The sequence below is a fragment of the Euprymna scolopes genome, chromosome 13 (genome assembly GCF_053919585.1).
Source record: "Euprymna scolopes isolate OS-2025 chromosome 13, ASM5391958v1, whole genome shotgun sequence".
Taxonomy (NCBI): Eukaryota; Metazoa; Mollusca; class Cephalopoda; order Sepiida; family Sepiolidae; genus Euprymna; species Euprymna scolopes.
Genome location: NC_136494.1, coordinates 46,485,342 through 46,505,832, shown reverse-complemented (window position 1 = coordinate 46,505,832; position 20,491 = coordinate 46,485,342). Strand labels below are relative to the sequence as shown.

The 20,491-nt window shown below is 29.3% G+C and overlaps 1 protein-coding gene across 2 annotated transcripts in view; it reads left to right on the top strand.

Moving 5' to 3' along the window:
• Positions 1 to 17,080, top strand: part of LOC145292006 (cyclin-dependent kinase 9-like) — a 61,637-nt gene extending 44,557 nt beyond the window's left edge. For both annotated transcript variants that reach the window (XM_080137993.1, XM_080137994.1), the window contains 3 exons: positions 10,047 to 10,128; positions 10,702 to 10,792; positions 16,095 to 17,080. In XM_080137993.1, coding sequence (XP_079994119.1) covers positions 10,047 to 10,128; positions 10,702 to 10,792; positions 16,095 to 16,930 — 1,009 coding nt within the window. In that variant the 3' untranslated portion in view covers positions 16,931 to 17,080. The remainder of the gene's footprint in view (positions 1 to 10,046; positions 10,129 to 10,701; positions 10,793 to 16,094) is intronic.
• The last annotated feature ends 3,411 nt before the right edge of the window (positions 17,081 to 20,491 follow it).

The following is a 20,491-nucleotide window of genomic DNA, read 5'->3' as shown; positions in this document are numbered from 1 at the left end:
AATACATTTAAACCCTGAAGAATTTCCGCCATGCGCCTAATGATGTATTTTCAAATAAGTTTTTGTTATAATAATACCTTTACTTTATATATCATGTTATAGTACCTTTACTTTATATATCATGTTATAGTACCTTTACTTTATATATCATGTTATAGTACCTTTACTTTATATATCATGTTATAGTACCTTTACTTTATATATCATGTTATAGTACCTTTACTTTACTTTATCATTTCATCATTTCAAAGAACATTTTTCACTCTAATTGTTTAAATTACAATCATATTAAAACAATGTCTTCTTTTCAGAACGTAGAATACAAGATGGAAAAAAGACAAATTCGCACAATTTTCTTATTTCAATTCAAGCTAGGCTAAAAACTACTGAAACCGCTCACAATATCAACAAAGCATTTGGCCCGGGAACAACTACTGAATACGCAGCACAATGATGGTTTAAGAAATTTTGTGGCAGTGACGAGTCTTAAAGATGAGTGTAGTGGTCGGCCATTGGATGTTGACAGTTATCAATTAAGACCCTTAGACGAAACCAATCCATGCACAACTGTTTGAGAACTTGCTTTTAAATTAGATGTATCATATATGATGATTTCCAACTACTTTAGAGAGATTGGAAAGACAAAAAAAAACTCGATAAATGGGTGCCTCACGGCTTTAACGACAACCAAAAGAAACACTGTTATGAAGTGTCATCTTCCTTCTTTTACTGCAACAAGAATGACTCGTTTCTCGACCGGGTTGTGACTTGTGATGAAAAGTGGGTTCTTTATGACAGCCGGTGCTGCTCAGCTCAGTGGTTAGATACCAACAAATCTCCATGATCCTTTCCAAAGCCGAAGTTGCACCAAAAAAAAGGTCATGCTGACTGTTTGGTGGTTTGTGATTAGTCTCATCCATTAATTTTTTGAATGCAGGCAAAACCATTGTGAAGTACTGTCAACAAATGGATAAAATGCATCAGAAACTTTAACAACAACACCCAGCATTAGTCAACAGAAAAGGCCTAATTCTCCTCCATGACAATGCCCGATCGCATGTTGCTAAACTGACTCTGCAAAAGTTGAACGAATTGGGCTACAAAACTCTGCCTCATCTGCCATAATCTCCAGATCTCTCACCTATCGACTACTTTCTTAAGCATCTTGACAATTTTCTGTGTGAGAAATGCTTGATATCGCTTAGGTTTTCAAAAACTTAAGCGATTTCAAAAACACCTTCAGCGACTTTGATCACCACCAGAACGCAAGATTTTTTATGTTAATGGCATAAATAAACTTGTCTTGTGTTGGCAAAAGTGTGCTGATTTTGATGGTGCTTATTTCGATCAATAAATTTTTGTTTGAGCCGAGTTCATCTGAATTTAAAAGTTAAAAACTGCAAGAACTTTCATGTCAATCTGATATAATGAAATATCATTTTTGCCCTTTTCAAAATTACAGTATGGCTTCACAAACATAAATCTAAAATGGTCACACTACATGCTGATACTCGATGCAGGGTTTCCTGTTTCATTCAATTAAATCTGCAATCCCAAGTTATTACACTATTTCTGAGGAGAGTTAAGAATGGCTTTCAGAATAAACACTCCCAATCTTCCCATGTTAAGAACGGCTTTCGGAATAAACACCGCAACCTCTTCATGTGAAGAACTGCTTTCGGGGGGGGGGGGGGGGGGGAATGCCCTATTTTTTTTTTTTTATCAGGGTGGGGGGAAATATTTACTTTGTCTGCTTCAGTTACAAGCATGTGAATTACTAACTACTCGGTTGTGAAAAAAAATGGCTAACAGGGATTACATTAATTTTTTTATGTTGGATATCATATGTTTTCATATCTGGTAAAGGGCTTATAAACTTCAAATTTTATGGTGATATTTGTAGTTAATATACCCGAAAAGTCAACATTTACAAACAAATCATAATGAATCATAGTGAGTGAGACAACTTAATATTTTCTATTGTGACTTTCCCAGTTAGGATCAGAGCAAATATTTCAGTCTATGTTTACTGTGAATCACCATACTTGTTTTGTTTCATCAATACATGCTCTTAGTTTTTCTCTACAACTTATTGACTGCAAAAATAATGAACAACTCCCCCTTTCCAATTCACTTCTGATTAACAATGCAATTTCATTGGTTATTCAGACATAAACCTTCATTCTAGAATTTGCATTTAGCGAACACAACAGAATGAATTCATTTACAGTAAACGTGGCTGCCAGTGTGGCCATTAGTTATGTATTTCTTTCAGTCTACTACAAACACTAGTAACGCAGTTAACAGCATCTGAATGCAAGTTATTTACTCTTACCTACACATCAACGCTTCTGTTTGAATGTGGGTATTTTGCGACAGGGGTGCAAGACAAAAACAAATATTGGACAACTGTCAAACACACGCCACATTTTTAGAAACAAAGATGGACAAAAAAAGGGGCATCTTTATTAATTTTATTATTAATTAAAGTAAATGGCTACAATGAAGCTGTTAACTTTGGGATATATTGAATATGCTTGTTCCCAAATATTTGTCTTTCTTTTATTGCATTACAACACACAAACGAGTAAAAGGCTTTGGATAATCACAGCTGTCAAGGGGGTTCTGCTAAAATAGTCATTTAAAAAAGCAAAGTCCTCAAAATACCACTGTTTTGTTTACTTTCAAATGAATTAATAAATAATACATAATTGATAAATAGTAAATAATATTTTTGTAAGTGCTTGTGTAGCATTTGTATTAAGAAATTTGTCATGAAATCTGGAAACTAATCAGAAGAGATGTCACTTTTAAGTTTTGGGTTTCCAAAATACTTTTGACCACTTTTTTTCTTAGTTTTTCTTTTTAAACAATGATGAGTATCGAAAATTTAGAAAAAATTTCTTTGGACATCCACTGTTAAGTAAATCAATTTTTTTTACTGCTTATATCTATTAAAAGTATAATTGTATGTTATTTTCTCTTTTGGTGGCTAGCAATTTAAAATGATGATACCTGGAAAAAAATCGTTTCTATTAGAGTTTAGATGGAAAACTGTCTGTAGTAGCAGTAACATGGCTGCAAACAAATTTTATTTTTGATTTTTATTCAAGAACAAATTTTTTGGAAAACATGAATGTGAAAAAATTTTCTTGCATGTTTAATTAGAGCTATCTTGTTATTAGAATATATAATTAAAGACCAGTCTGGCATTATGAACTTTGTTCAAATTGCAATTTCTCACATATTTCTGGTCAAATTTTAAAAATATTTATATGGTTTCAACAATATAGACAAGAAAATAAGCTTTCTAACTGTATAACCTGTATGCACTTTTAGCGATTGCATTAGTTTTTTAATGGTGAATTAAAGTGTTTTTCTTTGAACAATTGAAAATATGAAATGATTTTTTTTTTTGGCTGACATGTACTAGTGGTAACCCCCCCTCCCCATTTTTTTTTTTTTTTTTTTTTTTTTTTTACAATTTTTTTCAGTGGATTGTTATCGAATGGACCAGATTATAAAAAAAAGTGCAAAATTAATATTTAAATATTTGTGCTCAGTTTCTAGTAAAGTTAAGAAATAATAAACATCTTAAACTGAAAAGTTTAAAAATGAATTAATGTGTCACTTGGTAAAAAAAAAAAAAGAAATATAATTGAAGATAAAAATTAAATTTGTCCAAAATTTGAACGATTTGTCATGTTTAGCAAAAAGTTTTTTGGATGTTTAAATAGGGTGGGGAAAAAATACTTGATACTTGCTTTAAATAAAATTTAAATAAATTTTATTTTGTTTTAATTCTAGTAAAGTTTCAAGTCCTCATTTATGTAAGTTTACATATTTAGAAGTAGTTTGATATTCAAAAGCCAATAATTATGAACCACTAACCATAAATATGAGTATCAAACGCTCTCTTAAAAAAAAAGAAAAAACTTCCTTAATCCTACCTCAAATATTAGGTAAGAGTAGCAAGCTTCCTCCTAAAATCTTTAGCCCTAACAATAACGCTGTCCAAGTGGCAAGATCTTGACGAAGGCATCCTTTCTAGAGCAATTGCTCTTGATATATCAAAGGCCTTTGATAGGGATATAGCATAAGCGTCTACTCCACATCTCCAGCTACGGTATAGCTGGAAATGTCTTATTAAATCATTTCTCTCTGGTAGGAGTAGTGGTTGATGGGTAGAAATCAGAAGCTCACATATTAATGCTGGAGTCTATCCTGGGCACAACTCTTTTCCTCATCTACATCAATGATCTCCCAAAATATATCCTAAGATCATTCATAGACATTTATGCTGATGATACTACCATCTATGGCAACCCATCAAAGGCCATAAATGGCCAAATTCTCTCTGATTCTCTCTCCTCTGGCCTTGAGAATGTGGTACAAAGGAGAAAGAGGTGGCTGGTTACTTTTAATACATCTAAAATCAAGCTTCTATCTTTACATCATCAATGCTCTGATCCCCATCCGGCATCAATTGAAATGAATGGCTCTCGTCTTAGGGAGGCTCCATGTTTTGACAAGCTTCTGGACTTGACCTTTACTTCTGATCTGAAATAGAACAATTACATCAAATCTGTTGCCTGGAAAAATTGTGGGATCCTTCTACCGCTCCATTAGATATCTTATTGCTGATATAATTCTCTACCTATATAAGGTACATCTAAGGATGGAGTACTGTTGCCACATCTGGGCAGAATCTATTAGAAAGGCCTTATCCTGCCTTGACACATTTCAAAATAGACTTCATAGCGTAGTGGAGGATGCCCTTTTCTCTTTCCTGCAACCTTTTTCCCACAGAAGAGACATTGCGAGCCTCTCTGCTTTATTGTGATTTTCATGGCAAGTGCTTGTCTCAGCTTCAACGTACACAAAAAACACTTGTTTAGCTAAAACTACTATCAATAATTTACTCCACTCTTTAATTTGTGCCTAAACCTAAACGTAGATTCAATGAACAAAGCTTCTTTCTTAGAACTGCATGCCTGTGGAACTGTCTTCCATTTTCCAGCTGACTACAATTTAGTCGTCTTCATGTCAAACGTAAACAAATTCTGGTTGAACCCTCCCTTTAATCCAATTCCACTACTAATGATTACTGCGATATTGTCCCATTGACTACTATACACTCATTAACCCTTATCCTCGAATGGCCTCTGGGGCCTTGATAAGTGGTGACTCCTATGTACAAAAAAAATAAATGAAATAAAAAAGCTCTCGACCATACAAAATTCCTCTGTAAGCTACATATAAGCGTCTAAAAAAAGATCCTTCCTAAAAGAAAAATGCCCATGATTTATCTCCCATAAAAATAATAAAATGTGAGAATGGTCTTAAAATTGTGAATTATTTTACATTAAATTTATGTGAAACCAAACCCCCAGTCTAAATTATAAAATTATTTTTTTGTTTTGTTTTTATCAAATCTTCAGGATGTTCACACATGATTTAACAGCTCTACCATTAATCCAAAGTCAGAGTAGCAACATCCTCTTATAATTGCATAAAGACTCTTAAAACCACACATAACCGTCTTAAAAAAACGCACAGGAAAAAATGGTTAACTGCCTTAATACACTAGAATGGCCCCAAAAAGTTTACATTTAATTCTAAAATAATTTTTGTTTATCTTTCAATTAAAGTTTTCCAGAGTGTTTACACGAAATTCCTAAAAGTAGAATCATATTTTGGAGAGGCGGTCAGATGGTGGGAGATTTAATACCAAGAAATATATTCATTTTTAAAACCGTCCAAGATTTCGATTTCAGTCTCTTGTACATAAAATGTATCGACGAGTTCTCTGGATTTTTTTTTTTTTTTTAAGGAATTGCAGCATATTTATGTGCATTTACTGTAGATTATTTGGAAACCATTAATTTTTGGAGATTTTCAGTAGAATATTCTGATTCCTTGCACAAAAATGCACTTATATGGCAAATTTCATTGCTTAATCTTGTGTCTATTACCAACATATAACATTGTTACTGAAAAAGTAGTGTAAACAAGAAAAAAGAATGACCAATGCATATGGTCTTTAATGAGAAAAATATCCAAATGTGTGAGGTATGAAAATAATGACTTTCTTGCAATCGTATTTAAAAAATTAAAATTTTTCTTTTTAGCTCATCAATCTCTTTCTATGTACGCCATTAATTGTTTTAATTTTAAGCTATTTCAATTTTTTCATGTGTATTGCTACTTACATAGTTTCAAAATAATATTGGTCCTCCGATTTATCAGAGAGGGACCTATGTTTTCAGTAGTTTCATGCGTCCGTTAGTCTGGACTATTACCAGATAACCGTCCATTAGTTTTTCCTGAAATTTTGCTACAAATTCTATTTCATTAAATAGATGTGCTTGTGTCCCCAGGGACTCAAGAGGTCGAAAATGCCCCAAAATGACACATTTTGCCCCGTAACTTTTGGTCCATCCATTAGATTTTTTTTTTAAAGTTGGCCAAAATGTTCTTATATATTTAGTATGGGTGACCCTGGCAAAATTCTGGTTCACGTCCCCAGGGACTTTCAGTGCCAAAAACGGCCTGTTTTGTGGCTCTTTAACAAAAACTTGACATATCTGATTATATAGTGGGTTTTCACGGTGGTCAGTTCAAATATACATGTATTAAGGCCTGAAGCTGCACCGTTATCCATTTACACTGGGATTTGGTGTACCCAGGAGCTCAAAAGAGGTCAAAAATGGCCCAAAATGACACTTTTAGCATTTGATCCATCCATTAGATTTTCCTGAAACTTGGCCAAAATGTGGAGGCCATTGTTCTTAATATAAATTCAGTATGGGTGACTCTGGCAAAATTCTGGTTCGCATCCCTCTAGGACTTTTAGTCCCCCCCCCCCCCCAACTTTTTTTTTTTTTTTTTTTGTGTCTTTTTTTCATATTACTCAAGAACTTGATATGTATATCTATATAGTAATTTTCCATAGTGCTGAATTCAAATATACATGTCTTAAGGTGTGAAATTGCACCGTTTGTCTATTTTTCCCAGGAGCTCAAAAAGGGTCACAAATTGCAAAAAATGACACTTTTTACCCCATAACTTTTGTTTCATCCATTAGATTTTTCTGAAACTTGGCGAAAATGTGAAGGCAACGTTGGCCCTTCACACTTCTCACATTCATCATTTCTTCACTATTTTTTGTGGCGTCGTCTCACATGCAGCACAAGGGGGGGGGGAACCACGCCTGCGTGGCTTGTTCTCTGTGCAATTGAAATCATGGTCTTTTATAGCTGCTTTCTGGAAAAATACATTTCTACAGAAATACACTGGTGCTAAGTAGACCTTAATAATTCAGGATACACTTTACATATTCTTAAAGTATATCATGACTTTGAATCGTCAATAAAAAATGCAGCTGTGTACCCTCAGCTTGATCGCACACCAAAAATGAGATCCTTCTTTGAGGCGGGGGGATTACTTGTTTGAACACAAACATTTATTTCAGAATTTTGGGTGGGTGATTCTTTCTCTCTCTCTCTCTCTCTCTCTCTCTCTCTCTCTCTCTCTCTCTCTCAGTTAAGGTCTGTGCATTTTGAGGAATCAGTAATAAATGTAGAATATTTTCATTTTCATCTACTGCTCTTTTTTTTTCTTTTTTTTTTTTAAATTTAAATAACAAATTGTCCAACTTTTTTTTATTTTATTTTTTTTTTTAAGTAAAAGAATCAGTTAAATAAAAAATTTTTTTAAAGTTTCGAGGTTCATTTAGAAAAAAAAATAATTTGCAAAAATTAAATGGTTTATTGGAAATTGTGTTAACTGTTTTTAACGTTTCTCTTACTACTTCTATTAATATCATCATCATCTTTTCCAGTCTTATCTTTTCATTGGGTAATGCTGAACTTAAAGAAAAATTAATTTCTTAAATTAACGATATTATCATTGAATTAAGCATTGTTCATTCAATATTTTCACCCAAAAATATTTCAAGTTATTTTAGTGCTAACACCTTTAGCATAAATTTTGAATGTAATATTCTAATTTTGTTTCCATGCATAAAAATTTTTTTTTATAATCTTGAAAAAAATGCAAACCTTGAAAATCAGGATCACTAAAAAAATAACTTAAAATTAAAAAAAAAAAAAAAACAATGGGATGATTTTGAGAGATATGGATGGATAGCGTTGTTAAAGACAAAAAAAAAAAAAAAAAAGACAGGAGTTTGCACTCCACCACACACACCTCAATCTGTGAAAGTGAACTGAAGAAGAATGTGATGCATGACGTAGTGGCATCTTTAGCATGATAATATTTTCTTTGTCTTCATGTTGCTCAAAATGTACAATTTTATCTTGAGCATTGAGTATGTTTGATATTTTGGAGTTATTTTCATTTTTTTGATAGTGATAAAGCAATTTTATTTTTTACAAATGTATTCATCGCCATTTTTAAAAAATGTGAGGCTTGGAAAAATAAATTGTATTTTTTTTTTTTTTTTTTTTTTTTGTTATCCATGCATTAGATTTTCCTGAAACTTGGCCAAAATGTGGAGGCTATTGTTCTTAATATAAATTCAGTAGTGTTTAATTTTTTCATTAAAAATTTTCTTTCAAATTTAAATTTGATTAATAAATAATGGTTTTAGCTTTTTTTTTTTTTTTTTTTTTTTTTGACATTATAATCAATGAATTTAATGAACTTTTATACATTTATGCACTAAGCAATGTTTCAAGTTTGAATTCTATGTTACCAAACACAAGCTTTTCTACTACCTGGATAAGTTTTTTTGTTTTTAATTCATTTTAAAGTGTTTTTGTTATTTAAAAATAAAGGTAGTGCAAAGCCTGCTGAGTAAGAATGAAAAATAAAATCTCTTTAGAGCCATAGTCAAATCTCAATAATCACTTGAAAATTATAAATTAAATGCCTTTTTTACTTAAAAATAAAGGTAATGTAAAACTCAGCCAGTTAAAGCCTAAACAAAATGGTGATTGTTTAAACATTGAAAAATAAACTTATCCAATCATGTTCTACGATTATTTTGTTTAATCTTCGATTTATTTATTTGTTTTGTAAGCAATTATCGAGACTTGAATATGGCTCTAATGAGACAACCATTTATTTTCATTCCAACTCAAGAGGTTTTACACTACCTATAAAAATTTATAAAACTTATTTTCAATTTGTTTTATAAACTTGAAAGTTATAACAGAAAAACCTTATCCTGGAAGGTATTGTATGTAGTTTTGTTGAATATAAAATTGAAAAATTTTGGTTCTTCCATACTTGTCACTTCAAAAATAAAGAAATTAATGTATAATTTTTAAGTAGATTATAAATTTCCATGCTTTTTGAAATTTGGTCGCCATGTTCATTCAAACATGAATTTGCAACTTTTTTGTTACCATTTAAAAAAATTTTTTTTTTTTAATAATTATGAAAGTTATAATAAAATTTTATTTTATTTTATTGAATTAATAAAATAAAATAAGTTTTTATTAAGACTTCTATCTTAAGACTTAAACTTTATAATTTTCTTTGAAATAGTTCCAGAAAACTAATATTTATATTTCCAGAAAAATTTAAACAATTTTTTTCATACAACAATTTTCACTTAATTTTGGAGCTGTTGTGATATTTTTCCATCTAAATTTTATTTCACACATTTTTTCCTTTTTAGAAAGTAACTTTTTTTAGGTGTTTATCAACCACAAACAACCTTTTAAACAAAAAATAAAATTAATAAGCACCTTTTTAGGAATCCAAACTCCGCAATAAATCGTAATTTGCACGTATCAAGTAGATGCATCGCATAACTTAGTGGCAATTTTATTTTCCCCTTTTTTATAGCTTAGTTGTCATTGCAAAGATTGGTTGAGTTGACTTATTTGTTGGTCTCTACTACATCCTCAAACAATAGCTACCCATGCATTGTGGTTTGGTTAACCATTTTGTATGACCTTGTCCAATCGTGATTTTGTTTAAAGGAAGGGATAAAAAATCTGATATATTTTTTTGTTGTAATTTAATGTATAAACCTTTTTATATATATACTTATTCTATGTTATTTTATTTAGTGAGGTATTTAAAGCTCGGTGTAAGAAAACCAAAAAACTTGTGGCTTTGAAGAAAGTTTTGATGGAAAATGAAAAAGAAGGGGTAAGTAAGTTAGGCTTCTCTTCATTTAAATTACCAAAATTTATAGTCAAATGTTTCTTTTTATTATGTCTTGATTTATCAACAAGAGATAAAATCTTTATCAACATTTACAATAAACTTTTAAGATTTTTTTTTTATCCAAGATCTCAATGTAATTTCAGTAGAATTTTGCTTTGCTCAAAAATGTTGAACAAAAACATTTAATGCTAAAACTTTTTAACTATGTCTAATCTGCTAATTCAAATAAAAAATTTGTAAAATTTATTTTATTCTATTTTATTTTTTGTTTTTAGAAATTTATAATTCATATTGATTTCAAATCTGTTTTTTCTTTGAAATTCAAATTACTTAATGCATGTAATATTATAAACTAACTCTGCAATGTTCTTATATGCTTATTTTATAAACTTAAAATATCAACTTTCAAATTGAAATAGAATTTAAATTTGCTAGTTAAAAGAAATATAAATCTAAACTCTTTTAAGGCATCAAATAACATGGATTCAATTTACACATTTTTGTTTCCTTCTAAAACAAGTTTTATCAATTTTTAATTTATTTCTGTCATTTCAGTTCCCAATCACTGCACTAAGAGAGATCAAAATCTTGCAATTATTAAAAAATGAGAATATCATAAATCTCATTGAGATTTGCAGGAGTAAAGGTAAGTTTGTTTTATTTAGGTTTATTTTGGATACTATGAGAGTTCAATGAACTTCAAATTTAATGATTTTTGGTAATTTGTTAAAATGACTCGGATTGAGGAAGCCCCTTGTTTTGGTAAGCTCCTAGGAGGACTGTCACTCTAGATCTAAAATAGGTTTATATCCAGTCTTTTGTTAAACTGTTCCAAAAAGTACCTGGCCACATGAATAAAATTACTCTCTCCCCTCTCTAAAAAAAATTCTTTCCTTTATGCAGACGGGATTCTCCAATGATTACCCCAATGTGATAATTTAAATTTAAGCCGGCCAGCCAGGACAAGATGGCTGACATCTAGTTGGAAATTAAAATCCGTGAAAGGGAGTTAATATTTGAAATGAAATAAAAAGCATATAAAACTACTCAAAAACACCAAATTATGATGCAGGTAAATTGCAAAGTAATTTTTATTGGCAACATTTATTTGTTGAATATTTATTTTTTTTTTACCACTTTTTCGAATTGCTGTGGATTTCAAAATATGCATTTTTTTCTGGAGAAAGCCTTGAAAAACTTTCAAAATGTATGTTAAAAATCTGTACGAACCCTGTAAACTGTCCTCATAAGTAAATTTTTTTCACTCCATTCAATAGAATTAAATTTCAATTCTCTCATTGTTCAAAAAAACTTGTTTCTCCTGCTGTACTTAATTGATGACTGCCAAGTGCAAATCTCTTCTGGTTATTAACATTAGGAACAGTATGAACCTAAAAATAAATCCTTGTTCTACGGCATTAATTTGCCTCCAGAATTAATAACTTGTAAATACAAGCAAAAATTTATATTAAAAGAAAATTTTTCTTTTTTTACTTCTAGTCTTTTTGATGTGTGAATCATTCAGACGAAACATTTTCGTCGATAAATGTGCAGCTTGAATGGATCCAGATTGTGATTTGCGATGTTTTTTTCCTTAAAAAAAAAAAGATGAATCTATTAATTCTCTAATTATCATTAAAAAAAAAAAAAAAAATAGATGAATCTATTAATTCTCTAATTATGTTTTTGATGTTTTTCCTTAAAAAAAAATAGATGAATCTATTAATTCTCTAATTATGTTTTTGATGTTTTTCCTTAAAAAAATAGATGAATCTATTAATTCTCTAATTATGTTTTTGATGTTTTTCCTTAAAAAAATAGATGAATCTATTAATTCTCTAATTATCATTAAAAAAAATAGATGAATCTATTAATTCTCTAATTATGTTTTTGATGTTTTTCCTTAAAAAAATAGATGAATCTATTAATTCTCTAATTATGTTTTTGATGTTTTTCCTTAAAAAAATAGATGAATCTATTAATTCTCTAATTATGTTTTTGATGTTTTTCCTTAAAAAAATAGATGAATCTATTAATTCTCTAATTATGTTTTTGATGTTTTTCCTTAAAAAAAATAGATGAATCTATTAATTCTCTAATTGTTTTTGATGTTTTTCCTTAAAAAAAAATAGATGAATCTATTAATTCTCTAATTATCATTAAAAAAAAAAATAGATGAATCTAATTCTCTAATTATGTTTTTGATGTTTTTCCTTTAAAAAAATAGATGAATCTATTAATTCTCTAATTGTTTTTGATGTTTTTGATTAAAAAAAATAGATGAATCTATTAATTCTTTAATTGTTTTTGATGTTTTTCCTTAAAAAAAAAATAGATGAATCTATTAATTCTCTAATTATTAAAAAAAATAGATGAATCTAATTCTCTAATTGTTTTTGATGTTTTTCCTTAAAAAAAATAGATGAATCTATTAATTCTCTAATTATCATTAAAAAAAAAAAATAGATGAATCTATTAATTCTCTAATTATCATTAAAAAAAAAATAGATGAATCTATTAATTCTCTAATTATGTTTTTGATGTTTTTCCTTAAAAAAATAGATGAATCTATTAATTCTCTAATTATGTTTTTGATGTTTTTCCTTAAAAAAATAGATGAATCTATTAATTCTCTAATTATGTTTTTGATGTTTTTCCTTAAAAAAATAGATGAATCTATTAATTCTCTAATTATGTTTTTGATGTTTTTCCTTAAAAAAAATAGATGAATCTATTAATTCTCTAATTGTTTTTGATGTTTTTCCTTAAAAAAAAAATAGATGAATCTATTAATTCTCTAATTATCATTAAAAAAAAATAGATGAATCTAATTCTCTAATTGTTTTTGATGTTTTTCCTTAAAAAATAGATGAATCTATTAATTCTCTAATTATCATTAAAAAAAAAAATAGATGAATCTATTAATTCTCTAATTATCATTAAAAAAAAATAGATGAATCTATTAATTCTCTAATTATCATTAAAAAAAAAATAGATGAATCTATTAATTCTCTAATTATGTTTTTGATGTTTTTCCTTAAAAAAATAGATGAATCTATTAATTCTCTAATTATGTTTTTGATGTTTTTCCTTAAAAAAAAATAGATGAATCTATTAATTCTCTAATCATCATTTAAAAAAAAAATAGATGAATCTATTAATTCTCTAATTATGTTTTTGATGTTTTTCCTTAAAAAAAAATAGATGAATCTATTAATTCTCTAATTATGTTTTTGATGTTTTTCCTTAAAAAAAAAAATAGATGAATCTATTAATTCTCTAATTATGTTTTTGATGTTTTTCCTTAAAAAAAAAAATAGATGAATCTATTAATTCTCTAATTATGTTTTTGATGTTTTTCCTTAAAAAAAATAGATGAATCTATTAATTCTCTAATTATCATTAAAAAAAAAATAGATTAATCTATTAATTCTTAATTATGTTTTTGATGTTTTTCCTTAAAAAAAAATAGATGAATCTATTAATTCTCTAATTATCATTAAAAAAAAATAGATGAATCTATTAATTCTCTAATCATCATTTAAAAAAAAAATAGATGAATCTATTAATTCTCTAATCATCATTTAAAAAAATAAAATAGATGAATCTATTAATTCTCTAATTATGTTTTTGATGTTTTTCCTTAAAAAAAATAGATGAATCTATTAATTCTCTAATCATCATTTAAAAAAAAAATAGATGAATCTATTAATTCTCTAATCATCATTTAAAAAAATAAAATAGATGAATCTATTAATTCTCTAATTATGTTTTTGATGTTTTTCCTTAAAAAAAATAGATGAATCTATTAATTCTCTAATTATCATTAAAAAAAAAATAGATGAATCTATTAATTCTTAATTATGTTTTTGATGTTTTTCCTTAAAAAAAAATAGATGAATCTATTAATTCTCTAATTATGTTTTTGATGTTTTTCCTTAAAAAAAAATAGATGATTTTCTAATTCTTTTAATTCTCTAATCATCATTTAAAAAAAAAAAATAGATGAATCTATTAATTCTTAATTATGTTTTTGATGTTTTTCCTTAAAAAAAATAGATGAATCTATTAATTCTCTAATTATCATAAAAAAAAAATAGATGAATCTATTAATTCTCTAATCATCATTTAAAAAAAAAATAGATGAATCTATTAATTCTCTAATTATCATAAAAAAAAAATAGATGAATCTATTAATTCTCTAATCATCATTTAAAAAAATAAAATAGATGAATCTATTAATTCTCTAATTATCATTAAAAAAAAAATGATTGCTAGGTGTCTTTCTCATCTTGAGCAGTCTAAGACTGAATTCCTATTATGTTTCCAAATTTTCTCAAAATTATTAAAACTGAGTTTGCCTCAATTCTGTTTCCCTACTTGCTGAAAGAAGTCCTGTTGTCCCTATCTTTTTAAAATTGCTGGTGATTAGTTTGACCCAACTAAGTATTGTCGCATTAGTCTCCTCTCTGTTATTAGCAAAGTTTTGAAAAATTGGTCAACAAGCTTGTTCATTTTTGGACCTTAAGTGATGGATATTCAATGTAGTTTTCATTCCACTGCTGATCTTTTAACTGGTGTATCTATCGGTTTATGGATTATTTAGCACTGTGTGCCATTGTGCTTGACCTTTCAAAGGTGTTCAACAGTGTGCCATTAGGGTAAATAGTATTGATGGTAAAGTTCTTGACAGTAATACTAGTTTTCTTTTGTTTTGTTTTTTTAATTGAAATTTCTTATCAATACTGGTGTTCCTCATGGTTCTATTCTAGGTGCAACACTGTTTTTCCATCACTATATAAATGATCTTCCAGAGAATATGATTCAGAAAATTACATCTATACTTACGATACCACTCTCCTCGATTGTTTCTTCTTGCTCATCTCCTGTAGCTAATCTACAAGTTGGCTACAAAGTGGCTTGTTTTGTTTAATCCTGTTACTTGTAGGCATCTCTTTTCTTGAAATTGTCATGGATGGTTCTGATCTTGAAATAATCAACTCAAACTTCTTAGGCTTTCTTTCTCATGAAATATTTCTTTGCATTTAGATATATTGCTCTTTCTGCTGTTTATGAATTCTGCTCTAAAGTTTCTCACAAGTTATTCTTTATTTCTATAAGTCTATCATTATGATATTCATCTTTGGACAAATGAATTTCTGTCTGATTCTGAACATATTTGTAATTTGATTGGCACCATCTTTTTTCTTCTCTGCAAACTTTCATAGTCTTTAAAAAAAAATACTGTGTTCTACAGAATTGCTTCCTTTATCAGATCTCGTTTGACTATCGTTGTTTTAATACAGCTTCCTATTCCAAGAACTACAGTCTTGTGAAACTCTCCTCCTGCTTGATTGTTTTCTTCCTACCTTCATATAGCCCAACTGTCTTTTCAAGATTAAGGTCAATAGACATCTCCTGTCTTTCGTTCTTGTTGGCTCTTCATGCTTGTCTGAAAAGATTTCCATTTTTATATATATATATATATATATATATTCTATCACTTGAAAAATAATGCTGTTTTACTTTTGAGAAGTAACAAAAAGTTGGTAAATATTTGATCTTACTAGTCTACACCTTTAATTTTTTTTTCCATCACTAATAGTCATTAAAAGTATAAAATCTTATTTTTTTATGACCTAAACAAAAAACATCATTTAATTTTTTTCAAATTTGTTGCAGACAGCAAGAATTAATTTACTATCTCACTACTTGAAATGTTTTCCTCCGAAGGCTTTTTTTTTTTTTTTTTTTTTTTTTTTACTTGCTAAATTTTACATGATGACAGGTATATATTATTTATGTAAAAATATACAAATTGTGTTTATTAAATAAGATATTTAGAAACTTTGTTTAAAAATGAAAAACCTTGACTCATGGTAAGATACTTCGTGGATTAACTAATTGTATCATTGACTTATTTATTTCTTTTTTTTTTTTTTTTGCAGTCACAAGTTACAATCGGATGAGAGCAACATTTTATCTTGTGTTTGACTTTTGTGAGCATGATTTGGCTGGACTGTTAAGCAATGTTCAAGTTAAATTTTCTTTGGGTGAGATAAAAAAAGTGATGCAGCAACTCCTCAACAGCCTTTATTTTATTCACAGCAACAAAGTTTTACATAGAGATATGAAAGCTGCTAATATTCTTATCACAAAACACGGTGTGTTGAAACTTGCAGACTTTGGTTTGGCCCGTGCATTTAGCATGAAAGGTCAACCAAACAGATATACCAACCGAGTGGTGACTCTCTGGTATCGGCCACCTGAATTGTTACTTGGAGAAAGAAACTATGGACCACCTGTTGATTTATGGGGGGCTGGGTGCATCATGGCTGAAATGTGGACACGCAGTCCTATCATGCAGGGTAACACTGAACAACACCAACTTCAATTAATTAGCCAGCTTTGTGGTTCAATTACTCCAGAAGTTTGGCCAGATGTTGAAAATCTTGAACATTATACAAAAGTTGATCTTCCCAAAGGACAAAAGCGAAAAGTCAAAGATCGTCTCAAAGTTTATGTAAAAGATCAATATGCCTTGGACTTGCTTGATAAACTTTTAACTCTTGATCCTAGCAAACGTTGTGATAGTGACACTGCTCTTAATCATGATTTCTTTTGGACAGATCCTATGCCTACTGATTTATCACGGATGTTATCTCAGCATACAACCAGCATGTTTGAGTTTCTTGCCCCACCAAGAAGGAGAGGACAAGCCCAACATCATGTACCTGCTCGCCCAACTCAGAATCCAGACCAACACTATGAGCGAGTGTTTTAATATTAGAGGTCAAATGATAATTTTGCTGCTTAAGTTATTCTTTCTAACTGGATTCACGGTAACAACAGGTGCTATTGCTGAAAATTCTGTTTAATTTGTCAACATAAATGATTATCAGTTTTTCTAAAAAATAAAAAATTTTCTTTAAAATTTTTTCATGCTCTTACATCTGTTATGGCATAAGATTGAATGGCTTTTATCTTCTGAACATATTCATTTTGTCTCCTATTCTTTTAACCAAGTTTTCTATATATAGCTATCCATAGCAGACCTTGTCATTTCTTTTGAGTTCTGTTAGCAAATCTTAGCACTCCAATAATTTGTACATCTTGTAAAAACACTCTGACATTCCTGTCACACTATTTCTGTAAAGCATGGTAGCGACATTTTCAGTTGGGTTTCTCATAGCAGTTTTGAAATTAAACCAGTAGCAACAATGAAATACAATAAGTTACAGAATGTACAAAACAATAAGACAGAAAAAAAACCAGTTTTTTATTGATTTATTTATAAAAATTAGTTAAAAAATAATTTTTTGCTAATATCTACATCTGACATTAATAAAGGAAGGCTAAATGTTAAGGCACTTAAAACTTTTTTTTTTTTTTTTAATAATGAATAAAAATTATTGGGAGGACACAGTATCACCTATGACAAAACACAGAACCGCCTAAGCATTTGCTCTTTACTTTTTTATTGTATTTTTTTTTGTTTATAACAAAAATGAAAATAAATTTGAGATAAAAGAAACTGGTGTAACTGTATTGAGGATAAAGATCAAATCATGAAACTTTATTTTGAAAGATTGCAACTACATAGAGTTGATGCAAGCAAAATCTAGCTAATAAATTTGTATAATTTTTGAGTCTTGATGTCTAGTATTATAGGAAGGATGCCATGGAAATAAAGAAACTTATTCAGATTTCAATCAATGAAAGTTTAAAAAGGATAAATTGCTTTCTGATATGTATAAATAAGAATTGAGTGCTGAAACTGGAGTGGATAAGAACTGGTATGAATTCAATCAACAACTTTCATCATGGCAAGAGTAAAATGATGCATAATATCAAGAGATCTAACATTGTACACAACAAAATGTCAACAGCATTTCATCTGATGTGCATTCTGTGGACCCCCCCCGATTTAAATTTAATGGTCTGGTTGATGTAAATATTCAAATTTATGAATACACAATGGATTTTTCACAAAGGCGTTTGAAGGCCAGCTGTTTCCCAGCTTGCTCAACCATAATCAGTAGAGATTCATTCCATAGAATGTTTCTTGTACTGCTTTCATGTGATTTGTAAATTTAAAAATTAGTGCGAAAATGATAATTATGTAAAAAAAAAAAAAAAAAAAAAAAAAAAAAAAAAAATATATATATATATATATATGGAGAAAATCTAAACTAGTGCAAGTCTGCGTTTTAGTTTCGGCCATCAGATGTGGAATGAGATGTCCTAGGTTTGTTGAAGGGAGAGGAGTCACTTAGTTTGATGTACACATTCTCACATTACAGGATATAAAGAATAAAATTTTCTCAAGTCCATTGCAAAATTTTTACTAAAAAATACCAGGAAAAATTTGGTTACACTTGCAAAATGTATGGAGAAAAATCGGCAAAAGAAAATTCACGAGTTTCATATTGAAAATTATAATTAACTTCTGTTCATTGGATTTAGTATATCTTTGAATACACATTTGCAAAGAATTTATTATACATGAAAATCGCATTCCAAGTAAAACTTCTTCCATAAGTATATATCTGGCAAAAACTGAGTAGAATTAAGAACAAGAACTCAGTTTTATTGTATTTTGTTGATCTCTATTGCCTCTGACACTACTCTTATCAAACTCATTTCATGTTATTTCACTCTCATGTTTAAACAATTCCAGGTGAAGTTGTTTTATTTTCTAATTCTCTTATCTTAGACAAAATTTATGCGAGGAAATTTCAGGAACAATTACATTTGCTGGCAAATAATTCAGTCAACTAATAAATGTTAGATGGAAGACCTTATCAGTTTCAGTTCCTAAACTTGACACAACAACCTCATAAAAACCTATATAAACCTGGCAAACTTTGAAAGCATCATTTAAAAATATTCAGTAAACTTACTGAAAAAATTTGTATGTTTCCATACTTTCAAAAACGACCGTCAAAGCTTTTCAAACTAATACCACGTGACCATTCCAATTTTAAGTTGTTTGATTGTAAAATACTTATATAAAAAAAAGCAAACTCTGTTTATGTTGAAGAATTTTTAAAAAATATATTTACCTTATTAAAATACAATATTTGTTAATAATAAAGTAATGTTAGTTTATTTGCAAAAAAGAAAAGAAAAGAAAAAGTACTATTCACTTTAAAAAGATAATATTTAGAAATACGTTAAACTTTTATTTTGTGTCCAAGGTTAGTGAAGAAATTCTTTTTCTAGACTAAGGCAATTTACATTTTTGTCTCAATACAAGTGTGTTTTATTAATAAATGCTAGTTATTTCCTTCAAATTAAAACAAAAATTGATTTTATTTAGAAATTTGTGGAAACTAAATTTTTGTAAAGGAAGCATTTAAGTACTCATTGAACATTAATTTCTAAATAATTTCAATTTATAAAAAATGTAAAGTTCTTTTGAATGACACATATTTAAAAAAATTTACATTTTACAGATGTGCTTACAGTTATATCTCATAGGATTAGCAAATCTCTCGACGGAGGCAACCTTTCTAGGGCAATTGCTCTTGACATATCTAAGGCCTTTGACAGGGTATGGCATAAAGGTTTACTTCATAAGATCTCTAGCTATGGTATAGCTGGAAATGTCTTCTCAATTATTAAATCATTTCTTTCTGATAGGTTCATAAGAGTAGTAGTTGAGGGGCAAAAATCAGAAGCTCACAGTATTAATGCCGGTGCCCCTCAGGGGTCCACCTCTTTTCCTGATCTACATTAATGATCTTCCAAATCACATCCTTACATCATTTGTAGACATTTATGCTGACGACACTACCATTTATGGTAGCACATCTAAGACAGTAAACGACCAAGTTCTCTCCAATTCTCTCTCCTCTGATCTTGAGCACGTAGTACAATGGGGTAAGGAGTGGCTGGTTACTTTTAATGCATCTAAAACCAAGCTTCTCTCTTTACATCATCAACATTCTGATCCACATCTGGCATCAATTGAAATGAATGGCTCTTGTCTTCAGGAGGCCTCAAGTTTTGACAAGCTTCCGGGCTTGACCATTACTCCTGATCTTAAATGGAACACGTACATCAAATCTGTTGCCAAGGCCGCTGGAAAAATGGTGGGATCTTTCCATCGATCCAGTAGATATCTCACTGCTGATGCTATTCTCTATCTATATAAGAGCCAGGTACGTCCAAGGATGGAATACTGTTGCCACATCTGGGCAGGAGCTGCTAGAAAGGACTTGTCCTGCCTTGATAGAGTTCAAAATAGACTTCGTAGCCTCGTAGGAGATGTCCTTTTCTCTTCCTTGCAACCTCTATCTCACAGAAGAGATGTTGCGAGTTTGTCTCTGATGTATCATTA